The sequence below is a fragment of the Orycteropus afer genome, unplaced genomic scaffold (genome assembly GCF_000298275.1).
Source record: "Orycteropus afer afer isolate SDZICR_OR568_19922 unplaced genomic scaffold, OryAfe1.0 scaffold00505, whole genome shotgun sequence".
In the NCBI taxonomy this organism is placed as follows: Eukaryota; Metazoa; Chordata; class Mammalia; order Tubulidentata; family Orycteropodidae; genus Orycteropus; species Orycteropus afer.
Window position 1 is genome coordinate 1,778,534 of NW_006922092.1, and position 14,211 is coordinate 1,792,744.

A 14,211-nucleotide genomic window follows, 5' to 3' on the forward strand; every position below is an offset into this window, starting at 1 on the left:
ATATATATATATACACTTTGCTGGTTTTTGTGTTTCTCTAGAGAACCCAATCCAACACATCACCTTTGAAATGTTTCATATTGCTGATCTAAAATACTCCAATACATATCTATAAAATACTCCAATACATGCAATGGAATGCTAAGCAACCATAAAGAACAATGATTCTGCAAAGCATAGTATAACATGGATAGACCTGGAGGGTAAGTGAAATAAGTCAAGCACATAAAAAAAAAAAAACATATTGTATGAACTTTATTTTATAAGAAGACAAGCATAGACTTATATAAAGAGACTAACATTCAATGGTGGTTACCAGGGGGAGGAGTGGAAGAATGGGGAACTTGCTTTAGATCATAACTACTTGTTATTTTTGGTGATGAGAAAAGTGGCACTGAATATGGGTGTAGGAAGCACAGCACAACCAAAATAAACAATGACACTGAGAAGTACTTATGAGAAAGGCCTGCCTATACCAAAGAATTGACATATAGAAGGGCAATACATTTAACAAAATACAAAACAAAGTGAGTCTAGGATCACATAAAGATGGATATACACATACAGGTAGGTGCAGGTGTACACATATGTGGGAACAGATAGATCTATCTACATGTACACTTAAATACAGACATGTGTAGGGAGATGCATACTTTCCTTGAAGACACAACTACAGATACTCCTCAGATATAAACAAACACCTTCCAAGATCATTGTTCTAGGTTTGAAGGCTTAGAACCATTGACTCATGGGACAACTCAGTCAATTAGCATAATATAGCTCTCAAAGGTCATATTCTATATCCCAATGAAGTCAATAATGTCTGGGGTTTAAAAAGCTTGTGAGTGACCATCTAAGATACAACTACTAGTCTCTACTCATCAAGGGCAAAAGAGTAAGAAAGGAACCAAAATATCAGAGAAGAAACAAGTATAAGTATAGGCTGATAGCCTACACAAACTACGACTTCAGCTACCCTCAGGTTGGAAGAACTAGATGGTGCCCAGCTACCTACCACCAGTGACCAATCTGACTAGGGGTACAATAGAAGATCCTGATTATAATGGTAGAAAAATGTAGAACAAAACTCAAATTCTTAAAAATGGCTATACTAACTGGGCTACCTGAGACCAGAGGACTCCCTGAGACTATTCCCTCAGATTACCTTCTAACAGAAAAGCAGACTGACACACAAAATAAAGGATATTACTAATTACATTGGTGCTTTACTAAAAAAAAATCTGTATGACTCCAACAGGTCAACATTTAATTCACAACAATGATGAGAGGATAGAGGGGCAGGGAAACTACAGTACTGGAAATGGAATAACTAGAACACAGTTAATGACAATATGGACACAATGTGAAAAATGTAATGTCATTGAACAATTTGTATAGAAATTGTCAAATGGGAACTGAATTTGCTGTGTAAACTTCCATCAAAAACACGATAAAATGTTATTTAATAAATAAATATAATAACCAGAAACAAAAATAAAATTTATGTTTCAATTTTGCAATGTATGTTAATGAACTTCCTTCCCCAAAAATCTTCATAGATAGTAACACAAGATTTCCACTTTTGAAACTCTAACACAGATAAGTTTTTCTAAATAAACAAAAGCATAATTTTGCAAAAAGAAGTTTGTGTATGTTTTATTGTGATAGCAAAATTTTGGAGACAAATAAAAGGGTACAATAGCAGGGTGATGGTTAAGTAAAAAAAGCACACATTTTTGGCAAAATTTATACTTTTAAAGAAAAATAGATGTACTGAAATCTTTCATTAAAACTATATACTTACTGTTATCACAACTATATAACCAAAACCAAAACCAAACTCACTGCTGTCGAGTTGGATCTGACTCATAGCAATCCTTCCTGGGTTTCCAAGGCAGTACCACTACAGAAGTAGATTGCCCAGTCTTCCTTCTGAGGAAGGCTGGTGGATTTGAACCACCAACCTTCTGGTTAGCAGTCAAATGCCTTAGGCACTGTGCCACCAGAGCTCCTTCACAACTATATACAAAATAAAATTTGCTTTTTCTCCCTCTACTTTTAAAACATTTATTCATTGCAGTCCCCACCATGTAACAGAGAACTCTTCCCACTTCTTCACTGTGTTTACCATTTCCCTTCATGCTTCTTTCCCATTCTTTCCTGTCTCTGAGCTTTATCCCTGGGCAAATGCTGCCCTTTTAATATCATACAGTTGATTGTTCTAATAATTGTGTACCTCCCTGGTTGTGGTATTCCATTTATAGACCTGACAATTGTCTGGCTGGAAACTTAGCCATGAGGATGAGTTCAATTCCAGGCTTAAAAGGCATCTAACAGGTTGGGGGTTCCACTGACAAAATAAAACTTGTGTATGTTGCTGTTGTTGTTGTTAGGTGCCATCAAGTAGTCTTCGACTCATAGCAACCTCATGTAAAACAGAACGAAACACTACCCAGTCCTATGTCAGCCTCACGATCCTTGTCATACTTGAGCCCATCATGCAGCCACTGTGTCAATCCACCTTGTTAAGGAGCTTTCCCTTTTTCATAGACCCTGCACTTTACTAAGCATGATATCCTTCTCCAGAAAATAGTCCTTTCTTACAACATGACCAAAGTAGGTGAGACAAAGTCTGGCCCTTCTTGTTTCCAAGGACCATTCTGGCTGCACTTTTGCCAGGACTGATATGTTAGTTCTTTCAGCAGTCCATGGTACTTTCAGTAGTCTTCACCAGCACCACAACTCAAAAGCATCAACACTTCTTCAGTCTTCCATATGCACTGTCCAGCTCTCACATACATATGAAATGATTGAAAATACCATGGCTTGGGTGAGGCAAACTTTAGTCTTCAAGGAGATATCTTTGCTCTTCAGCACTTTAAAGAGGTCTTTTGCAGCAGATTTGCCCAATGTAATATGTGGTCTGATGTCTTGACTACTGCTTCAATTCGTGTTGATTGTACAACCAAGTAATATGAAGTGTTTGACAACTTCAGTCTTTTCTCCATTTGTCATGATGCTGCTTATTGGTCCAGTTGTGAGGTTTTTTTTTTCTTTGTATTGAGGTGTAATCCATACTGCAGACTGTAGTCTTCAATCTTCATCAGTAAGTGCTTCAAGTCATCCTCACTTTCAGCAAGCAAATTACTGTCATCTGAATATCACAGTCTGTTAATGAGTCTTCCTCCAGTCCTCGTGCCACATTCTTCTTCATATAGTCCAGCTTCTCAGGTTATTTGCTCAGCATACTGATTGAATAAGTGTGGTGAAAGGACACGACCCTGCCACAGTCCCTTCCTGATTTTAAACCATGCAGTATCCCTGTTCTGTTCAAACAAGACCTTCCTGTTCTATGTACAGGTTCTTCACGAGTACAATTAAGTGTTCGGGAATTCCCATTCTTCTCAATGTTATCCATAATTTGTTATGATCCACATAATTGAATGCTTTGGCACAGTCAAAAAACAGAAGTAAACATCTTTCTGATATTTTTTTCTTTTAGGCAAGACCCATATGACAGCAGCAATGATATCCCTCATTCATGTCCTCTTCTGAATGCAATTGGCATTCCTGAAAGTTCTCTGTCAATATACTGCTGCAACTGTTTTTGAAGTATCTTCAGTAAGATTTTACTTCTGTGTGATATTTAATGGGGAGCTCTGGTGGCATAGTGCCTATATTGTTTGATAATTTCCACAGTCCATGGGGTCACCTTTCTTTGAAATGGGTACAAATATGGATCTCTTCCAGTCAGTTGGCCAGGTAATGGTCTTCCAAATCTCTTGGCAGAGCCAAGTGAGTGCCTCCAGCATGGCATCCATTTGTTGAAACATCTCAGTGGGTATTCCATCAACTCCTGGAGCCTTGTTTTTCACCAGTTCCTTCAGTGCAGCTTTGACTTTTTCCTTCAATACCATTGGTTCTTGATCATATGCCACCTCCTGAAATGAGTAACATCGACCAATTCTTTTTGGTACAGTAACTCTGTGTATCACTTCCATCTTCTTTTGATGCTTCCTAAAACATTCAATATAGTGCCCATGTTGTTGTTGTTGTTGTTATGTGCCGTCGAGTCGGACCCGACTCATAGCGACCCCTCCTTGGGTTTCTGAGGCAGTGTCACTACGGAAGTAGATTGCCCCATCTTCCTTCTGAGGAGTGGCTGGTGGGTTTGAACTGCCAGCCTTCTGGTTAGCAGTCAAGTGCCTTAGCCACCTGAGCTCCTATAGTGCTCATAGAATCTTTCAATATTGCAACTCAAGGATTAAATATTTTCTTCAGTTTTTTCAGCTTGAGAAATGCTGAGCATGTTCTTCCCTTTTGGTTTTCTAACTCCAACTCTGCACATTTCATCATAATAATTAACTTTGTCTTCTCAAGCTGCTGTTTGAAATCTTCTGTTCAGCTCTTTTATCCTGTCAACGCTTCCATTTGCTTTAGCTACTCTTCATTAAAGAGAAAGTTTCAGAGTCTCTTCTGGCATCTATCTTGGTCTTTCCTTCATTTCCGGTCTTTTCTTCATTTCCTGTCTTTTAAATGACCTTTTGCTTTCTTCATGGATGATGTTCTTGATGTCATCCCATAATTCCTCTGGTTTTCAGTCACTGGTGTTCAATGTATCAAATCTACTATTTAGATGGTCTCTAAATTCAGGAGGGATATTATCAAGGTCATATTTTGGCTTTTGTAGACTTGTTTTAATTGTCTTCAGCTTCAACTTGAACTTGCATATGAGCCATTGATGGTCTGTTCCACAATCAGCTCCTGGCCTTGTTTTGGCTGTAGATACTGAGCTTCTCCATCCCCTTTTGCTACAAATGTAGTCAATCTGATTCCTGGGTACACCATCTAACAAAGTCCATGTAAACAGCTGCCATTTGCATTGCTGAAAAAAGGTATTTACTGTTAATAAGTTGTCTTGAAAATTCTATCATGAAATGTCCAGCATCATTTCTATCACTGAGGTCATATTTTCCAACTAGCAGTGATTCTTCTTTGTTTCTAACTTTCTGCATTCCAGTCACCAGTGATAATCAACAAATCTTGATTACATGCTCAGTCTATTTCAGACTGCAGAAGTTGGTAAAAATATTCAATTTCCTCATCTTTGGCTTTGGTGGTTGGTGCCTAGATTTGAATAATAGTAGTATTGACTGGTCTTCCTTATAGGCGTATGGATATTATCCTATCACTGACAGCATCATACATCAAGATAGATCTTGATACATTCTTTGAGATGATGAATGCCATGTGATTCCTTTTCAATTTGTCATTCCCAGCATAGTAGATCGTATGATTGTCTGTTTCAAAAGTGACAAAGCCAGTCCATTTCAGCTTACTATTGCCAAGGATATAGGTCTTTATGTGTTTCATTTCCTTTTTGACAATTACGAATTTTTGTAGATTCATACTTCATATGAATATTCCATGTTCCAATTACTAATGGATGTTTACAGCTCTTTCTTCTCATCTTGAGTTGCGCCACATCAGCAAAGGAGGTCCTGAATGCTTTACGATATCCACATCATTAAGGTCAGCTGTACTCTAAGGAGGCAGCTCTTCCCAAGTCATATTTTGAGTACCTTCTAACCTGAGGGGCTCATCTTCTGGCACTATAGTGGACAATGTTTCAGCTGTAGTCATAAAGTTTTCCAGTAATAAATCAGACAGTTTTTCACTGCTATTCATAAGGTTTTCTCTGGCCAATTCCTTGAAAAGTGGCTGACCTTTTCGTTCTTCTGAGACGGTCTTAGTCTGGAAGCTCTGCTGAAAGCTGTCCACCATGGGTAACCCTGCTTGCATTTGAAACACCAGTGGCATAGCCTCCAGTCTCACAGCAACATGCAAGCCACCACAGTATGACAAACTGACAGACAAGTTCATTTCCCTTAGTTATTACACACCACTCTGCTCACTTCCTGATCTCCCTCAGCTGTTCCAAACCCACTGCACTAGCTTGCTTCCTTCCTGGTCTCCCTCAGCTTTTCTTCTTCCTCTTTTTCACTGACTCTCCACTTTACCAAGTATGATAGGGAATGGTCCCTTCTGACAACATGACCAAAGTAGGTGAAATGAAGTCTGGCCATTCTTGTTTCCAAGAATCATTTTGGCAGTACTTCTTCCAGGACTGATTTGTCCATGGCACTTTCAGTATTCTTCACCAACACCACAACTCAAAAGCATCAACACTTCTTTGGACTTCCTTATTCATTATCCAGCTTTCACATGCATATGAGGTGATTGAAAATACCATGGCTTTGGTTAGGTGCAGGGTAATAGTTGGAATTGTGTGTCAACTTGACTAGACCACAATTCTGAGTGGTGTAAGCAGTTATAATGTGGGTTATTCCCATGAAGAGATCAGATGTATATGTTTTGAGTAGCCAAGGGAGTTTCCTTGGGGTGTGGCCTGCTTTCAACATATTTATGGACATCCTGGGAAAAAGATTTGTGGATTGGAATCCTGTTGTGCTGCCTACAACTGTTTGTGAGAGAACAATCCACCATTCAGCCTGGAGATCTTGAATTCATCATTCATTGGAATCAACAGTCAGTATACTGCCTGCCAAGTTTGAGCTCATCAGTCCCTGAAGCTGCATGAGTTTGGAAATGCCTCCAGCTTGACATTTGATCCAAGAACTTGGGACTTGCCAGCTTCTGTAAGCATGTGAGCCACTTTCCTAAGATATATTTCTCTCTCTTTTTATCTCTCTCTCTCTCTCTCTCTCTCTCTCTAACTATATATAAAAGCTTTACTTGGTTTTGCTTCTCTAGAGAACCCAGCCTAATACATTTGGTATTGAGAGTGGGATGACCCAAACCTTCATTCTTGATGGGTCTGGACCAGTAGTAGTCATATCAGAATTGGGTTGCTGTAATTTTCCATTGACTTTAATCATGGGGCATGGTGGTACTAAGAGACGTCCTAAAGAATCTCCTGTATTCCAGACATATTCTTCTTTACCTCCATTAGGTAATGTCAATCCAATTTCCCCTTGGTAATCAGGATCTATCACACCAGATAGTACAGTAACACTCTTCTTTGTCTGTTGATCCAGGGACATGAGGAAGCCAAAATGGCCAGGTGCATCTTAACTTCTAGTTCAAAGCAATCAGTATTGTGTCTCCAGGTGGGAGTGTTCCTCCTTTTGGGACTAAGATCTCCAGACCCACAGAGCATAGGATAGCAAGGACAGGAAGCAAAAATTTTTTGAATGGGTCACTAGGTATAATAGTGAGAGGTACCACTCCCATTTCCACCCCTTGGTTCCTGGAGCCATGATTATTGGCTATTGGACAAACAGCACTGTATATTGAATGCTGGTTTAGAGCATATACATCCTCCTGGAGAACATTGCCCTAACCCTTCAAGGTCCTGCCACTTATCTGGCACCATAATTGTGTTTTCAGTAGACCATTCCATCATTCTACCAAGCCAGCTGCTTCAGGATAATGGGGAACATAGTAAGACTGGTGAATTCCATAACCTAGGCCCATTGCCACACTTCATTTGCTGCAAAGTGAGTCCCTTGATTCAAAGCAATGCAGTGTGGGATACCATGACAGTGGATAAGGTTTTCCATAAGTCCATGGATGGTAGGTTTGGCAGACGCATGGTGTGCAGGGAAGGTGAATCCATATCCAGAATAAGTGTCTATTCCAGTAAGAACAAAACGCTGTCCTTTCCATAATGAAAGTGATCCAGTGTAATCAACCTGCCACCAGGTTGCTGGCTGATCACCCTGAAGAGTGGTTCCACATCGTGGATTCAGTGTTGGTCTCTGCTGCTGGCAGATTGGGCACTCAGCAGTGGCAGTAGCCAAATCAGCCTTGGTAAGTGGGAGTCCATGTTGCTGAATCCACGCATACCCTCCAACCCTGCCACTGTGGCCACTTTGTTCATGAGCCCATTGAGCAATGACAAGAGTGTTGTTGTTGTTATGTGTTGGCGAGTTGTCTCCAACTCATAGTGACCCCTCCTTGGGTTTCCAAGGCAGTATCACTGGTGGGTTTGAACTGCCAACCTTCTAGTTAGCAGTCAAGTGAGTAGCTGGGGGAAAAGGATGGCTGGTTTCCACTGAATGTGTCATCCTATCCACTTGATTGTTAAAGTCCTCCTCTGCCAAAATCACTTTTTGGTGGCCCTTTCAGAGAAATCTATCCACATACATCTTCCCCATGTATTCTTGTCACCAATTTTCCAATCATGTTCCTTCCAAGACCCAGATCTTCTGGCCAAGCCGTTAGCCATAGCCCATGAATCCATACACAATTGTTAATCTGGCCATTTCTTTTTCCATGCAAAGTGGACAGCCAGATGCATGGCTCACAGTTCTGTCCATTGGGAGGATTTCTCTTCATTACTGTCCTTCAGGAAGTCCCACAAAGGGGCTGCAGTGCCACTGCTGTCCATTTTCAAGTGGCACCTGCATATTACGCAGAACCACCTGTAAACCAGGCATGAGTTTTCTCTTCCTCAGTCAACTGATGATATGGAACACGCCATGAGGCCATAGGTGCATACTGGGAGAAAGAAGGTAATGTGACTGGAGTGGAGACCATAGGCATTTGGGCCACTTCCTTATGCAACTTAATTGTGCCTTCAAGCCCTGCTCAAGCCCGATCTCTGATATACCACTTCCATTTAATGATGAAGTGCTGCTGTGCACATCCAACTTTATGACTCTGTAGGTCAGACAACATGATGGGTAGCTCAGGTCTCATGGTGACTTGGTGGCACATGGTTAGGCGTTCAGTCTCTACTAAAGCCTGGTCATAAGCCAAAAGCTGTTTCTCAAAAGGAAAGTAGTTATCTGCAAAGGATGGCAGGGCTTTGCTCCAAAATCCCAAGGGTCTGCACTGCAATGAACCACAGGGACCTGTCAAAGACCCCAAACAGCATCTCTATCTGCTACAGACACTTCAAGCACCATTGGATCAGCTGGATCATATGGCCCAAGTGGCAGAACAGCTTGCACAGAAGCCTGAACCTGTTCTGGGCCCCACTCAAAACTAGCAGCTTTCAGAGTCATTTGATAAACAGGCCAAAACAACACACCCAAATGAGGGCTATGTTGTCTCCAAAACCAGAGGGCCACCAGATATTATGCCTGCTTTTTAGTTGTGGGGTTATTTTAGTTTAGTTATTTTAGCCAAATAGAATAACTTATACTTCACTTTAGTAGGAATATCTCAACATGCCCAACACCACTGTTGTTGTTGTTATGTGCTGTTGAGTTGGTCCCAACTCATAGTGACCCCTCCTTGGGTTTCTGTGGCGGTATCACTACAGAAGTAGGATTGCCCAACTTTCCTTCTGAGGAGTGGCTGGTGGGTTTGAACCACCAGCCTTCTGGTTAGTAGTCAAGTGCCTTAGGCACTATGCTACCAGAACTCCTAGAAATTTCACTGAAGTGGAAGGTGCCTGAATTTTTGACAGGTTAATTTCCCATCCTCTAGCATGCAGATGTCTCACCAATAAGTTTAGAGTCATTGATACTCCTTCCTTACTAGGTCCAATCAGCATAATGTCATCCATATAATGGACCGGTGTGTTGTCTTGTGGAAGGGAAAGGTGATCACATTCCTAAGGACTAAATTATGACATAATGTTGGGGAGTTGATATACCCCTGAGGACCCACTGTGAAAGTATACTGTTGGCCTTGTCAGCTGAAGGCAAACTGCTTCTGATGGTCCTTTGAAATTGGTATTGAGAAAAAGGCATTGGTCAGATCAATAGCTATATACCAAGTACCAGGAGATGTACTAATTTGCTCAAACAATGAAACCACATCAGGAACAGCAGCTGCAATTGAAGTTACCACCTGATTAAGTTTATGATAATCTACTGTCTCCAAGATCCATCTGGTTTTTGCACAGGCCAAATGGGCAAATCAAATGGGCATGTGGTAGGAATCACAACCCCTGCATCCTTCAGGTCCTTGATGGTGGCAGTAATCTCTGTAACCCCTCCAGGGATGTGATATTGCTTTTGGTTTACTATTTTTCTAGTTAGAGGCAGTTCTAATCGCTTCCACTAGGCTTTTTCCACCATAATAGCCCTTACTGTACATGTCAGGGACCCAATGTGGGAATTCTGCCAATTTCTCAGTATATCTATTCCAATTTTGTATTCTGGAACTGAGGATATCACTACAGGATGGGTTTGGGGATCCACTGGACCCATTGTGAGATGCACCTGAGCTAAGCATCCATCAATAACTTGACCTCTATATCAATAACATATGCCCCCACTCTGACTGGTGGGCCACAGTGACACTTTGGGTCTCCTGGAATTCAAGTCAGTTCAGAGCCAGTGTCCAGTAATCCCCAAAAAGTTTGATCATTTCCTTTTCCCCAATGAACAGTCACTCTTGTCAAAGGCCTCAGATCCCTTTAAGGAAGGCTGGGAGAAAGATCGACATTATAAATTTTTGGCAATGTAGTGTGGTCCTTCCTCAAGGGGACCTGGCCTTCCCTTCATTCAAGGGGTTGTGGGTCTGTAAAGAGACTCCTCCTCACAATCATTGCTATGTTTGAGCCTATTGATGCAGGCTAAAACTCCCCAAAATCTTAAAATTATGGATGCATGTCATACATTTAGGAAAATTTTCCACTGAAGTGGTTAAGATAATGTTATAAACTAAGATAGTAAACCCAAGTTACCTGAATAATCCCTTCTGTGGAATTCCTTCTTCAGAAATGCCAGGTGATGAGACTTGATCACTGGCTTTTACAGTTTAATTAATATAGAATCAGAAAAAGCAAACAAATTTCTGCTAGACAATTCAGAACTAACTTCTGAAGGAAAGGGGTTCACAAGAGAAGAGGGAAATAAGAAATGTATATGTTTGTTGTTGTTGTGTCCTGTCAACTCATAGTGACCCTATAGGACAGGGTAGAGCTGCCTCATAGGGTTTCCTAGGCTGTAATTTTTACTGGAGCAGATATCTAGGTCTTTTCCCCTGTAAAACAGCTACTGAGTTCAAAGCAGCTGATCAGTTAACCATTGTACCACCAGGGCTCCTTAGAAATATATATAATACATATAAATAACTTTAATGATAATTGCTATCATTTATTGAGTACATGGCACATGCCAGGAACTATACATACATTATTTCATTTCTTACACAAAATGGGCAATAAGGAGCTCAATAGGTGAAATTCTAATGGGTTTAAAGGAAGATAAGATAATTTCTCACTGAGGAGATCAAAGAAGATAACAAAGAAAAAACGGCATTTGCACTTAGCCTTGAAAAATTCATCAGAATAACGATCAAACTACCCCACATTTTCACACAACCTTTGGCAAATCTACTTGGTTGCCCCCTCCAGTAAAAATAAAAAAGGTTATTTTGTTGATATTTTGAACTTCTGATGAGTACTGAGGAGCTATGGTAGCATAGTGCCTAAGGCACTTGACTGCTAACCAGAAGGCTGGCGGTTCAAACCCACCAGCCACTCCTCAGAAGGAAGTTGGGCAATCTACTTCTGTAGTGATACCGCCTCGGAAACCCAAGCAAGGGTCGCTATGAGTTGGGGCCGACTTGACAGCACATAACAACAACAAGAATGAGTACTGAATGAAAAAGTACTTTAATAATGAAACTAATCACTGATTAACATCTCTCCAATGAAGGAAAAGAGACTACATGAGTAAAATTAAGTATGGCAGACTGCGTTTTCCAGAGATGGCTATAACAATATCTCCCATCTTATATCTTCCAACAATGTAACTTTGACAATCTCCCCACAACAGGTGGGGTTTATATACCTTCCCCTTTAAACTGGATGAGGTTTTGCAGTGTGTCAACCAATCAAATATTTCATAAATAACCCTATGGAACTTCCAAGGCTAGGTCATTAAAGGCCAAGCAACATCCTCTTTGTCTACTAGAATACCTGTTCTTGAAGAGTTCAGTCACCTGTAAGCAATCCAACTACCTTGAGTAGATCATGATGTGAGGAAGTCCAAACTAGCCAAGGCAAAGAAACCAGAGAGAGAGGCCCTAGGATTCTCTGAGAAGAAAGAGAGGCCAAACCAGTTCAAGATGCTCCAGCAGCCCAGTGTCCCACATCTAGCCATTAGTCTGACTGGAACTCATGAAAGATCATGAGAAAGAACTGCTCAGATGGGCTTTTCCTGACCTCCTGACCCACAGACATCATGAAAGATAATAAAGTGGTTGGCCCTCTTATTTTCAACTACTATGTTTGGTGTGTTTTATTATGCAGCAATAGTAATTAGAACATTAACTATTTATTATGAAGTAACACCTGTTCTATATTTGTTGTTGTTGTTATGTGCCATTGAGTCAAAATCGACTCATAGCGACCCCTCCTTGTGTTTCTGAGGCAGTATCACTACGGAAGCAGATTGCCCCATCTTCCTTCTGAGGCTGGATTTGAACCACCAGCCTTCTGGTTAGCAGTCAAGTGCCTTAGCCACTATGCTACCCAAGCTCCCCCTATTCTATATAGCACTTCTAAAACTTTAATTGGTATGCAAAAAACCTGGAGATCTTGTTAAAATTCAGAGTCTTACTGAGAGTAGAGAGAAATCTCAGATTCTGCTTTTCCAACAACCTCTCGGGTGAAGCATATGCTGCTTGTCCACAGGCCACACTTTGAGCACCAAAACCCTAAATAACAGTTGAAATATGAATATTATACCTTTCTCTGGAGGCATTCTGTCTTATTTTCTTCTTGGCAACATGAATGAATAGCCGTCTCGTAGCAAGCAGACATGGTCAGAATAGTGGGCCCGTACAAGAATGGATATTTTCTTGAAGTTTCATAAATGTACCTGTAATTGGACAAACACAAAGTTGTATAATTTTTAATTCAAGATCATCTTTTGACACTATTTCTTAACAATTCAGGATTCATTAAGTTTTGTTGACCTGCAACTTCTAGGACCTCGTTGTGATGGAGATAAAGTAATACAATATGTGCTTGAATGCATTAATTGTTCACCCTGGACAGATCCCTGTGAGGTTGGTCAGACAGTCCCTGAGTGCCCATGAAGTAACCCCCTGCATTTCCTGGCTGGTGAAGAAGGAAAATCAGTAATTAGTATCTTTCCCTTTTATATGGCAGCGGGAAGGAGAATGTTAACTAGTCCCAGCTGATTGTAAATGCAAGCTTGTAGAGTTGGTGCAGGTGAAAGAAATTTTAAAAGTATTGAAGGGTACAGAGAAATCTCTCCAGATCATCTAGAAATTCTTTCTGTACATAGTAATTAAATTCTGATAAGCATCATTAAAACCTCATCTATGGTAGTTAAATGTCATTGTCCTCTAAGATATATCATTCAATATTTTGATTTAAATTCTCAGTCTCTATTTTCCTCTCTTATTCATTCTTCACACTCAGCATAGAGCCTGAGCACCAGACTCACCTTTCATCTGTAATCATACCTCTGCATAGTAGTCTGCAAACTTATTCAAACACTCACCCCCTACACACATACATGCACATACACACATATAGAGATAAAAATGTTAACATTTTACATTACTGACAGAGATTGGCTAGATGCTCACACCAATCCATTTTTTCTTCCTTCTTTGTAGTTAGGGCAGGAACGTGTAACTGAATTTGAATTTAGGCTTAGACATAAATTCCTTTGTACAATTTCCTACTCTCTCTATTTCTGGTCCATGGTGACTTTGGAAGCACATGCTTCAGATGTAATAGTCCCAAAATGGAAACATTCTGGATTCCTGAATTATTTCTTAAAATATAGTCACCCAAGAGAGCGATTCAACACACCTTGAGAAATGAGCAAAAAATAAATATTTATTGAATTAAGTCACTGAAGCTTTGGGGTTTACTTGTTACTACAACATAGTCACAAAGTGGCTCAGGACTTCTGGAGAAGATTTATTTTAAGACTGGCCCCCCAGGCAGGTAGGTGGGCATATGGTGGCTCAGGCTGAGTTCCTGGCCAGGTAATGAGAGGTGGGGAAGTGAGCAGAGAATTTGGAACAACTAAGGAAGATGAACTTGTCTGTCAGTTTGTCATCCTGTGGTAGCTTGCATGTTGCTGTGAGGCTGCAGGCTATGCTACCAGTGTTGCAAAATGCCAGCAGGGTTAACCATGGTGGACAGGCTTCAGCAGAGCTTCCACACTAAGACAGTCTCAGAAGAAGGAAGAGACCTTCCACTTCTCAAAGAATTGGCCAGGGAAAGCCTTATGAAAGCAG

General features: G+C 40.6%; 1 protein-coding gene across 1 annotated transcript in view; it reads right to left on the reverse strand.

The window, feature by feature from the left end:
* The window catches only part of LOC103209600 (alpha-fetoprotein-like), a 72,484-nt gene that overhangs the window by 49,861 nt on the left and 8,412 nt on the right, over positions 1–14,211 (reverse strand). The window contains exon 5 of the mRNA XM_007955492.1: positions 12,677–12,809. Within this exon, the coding sequence (XP_007953683.1) occupies positions 12,677–12,809 (133 nt within the window). The remainder of the gene's footprint in view (positions 1–12,676; positions 12,810–14,211) is intronic.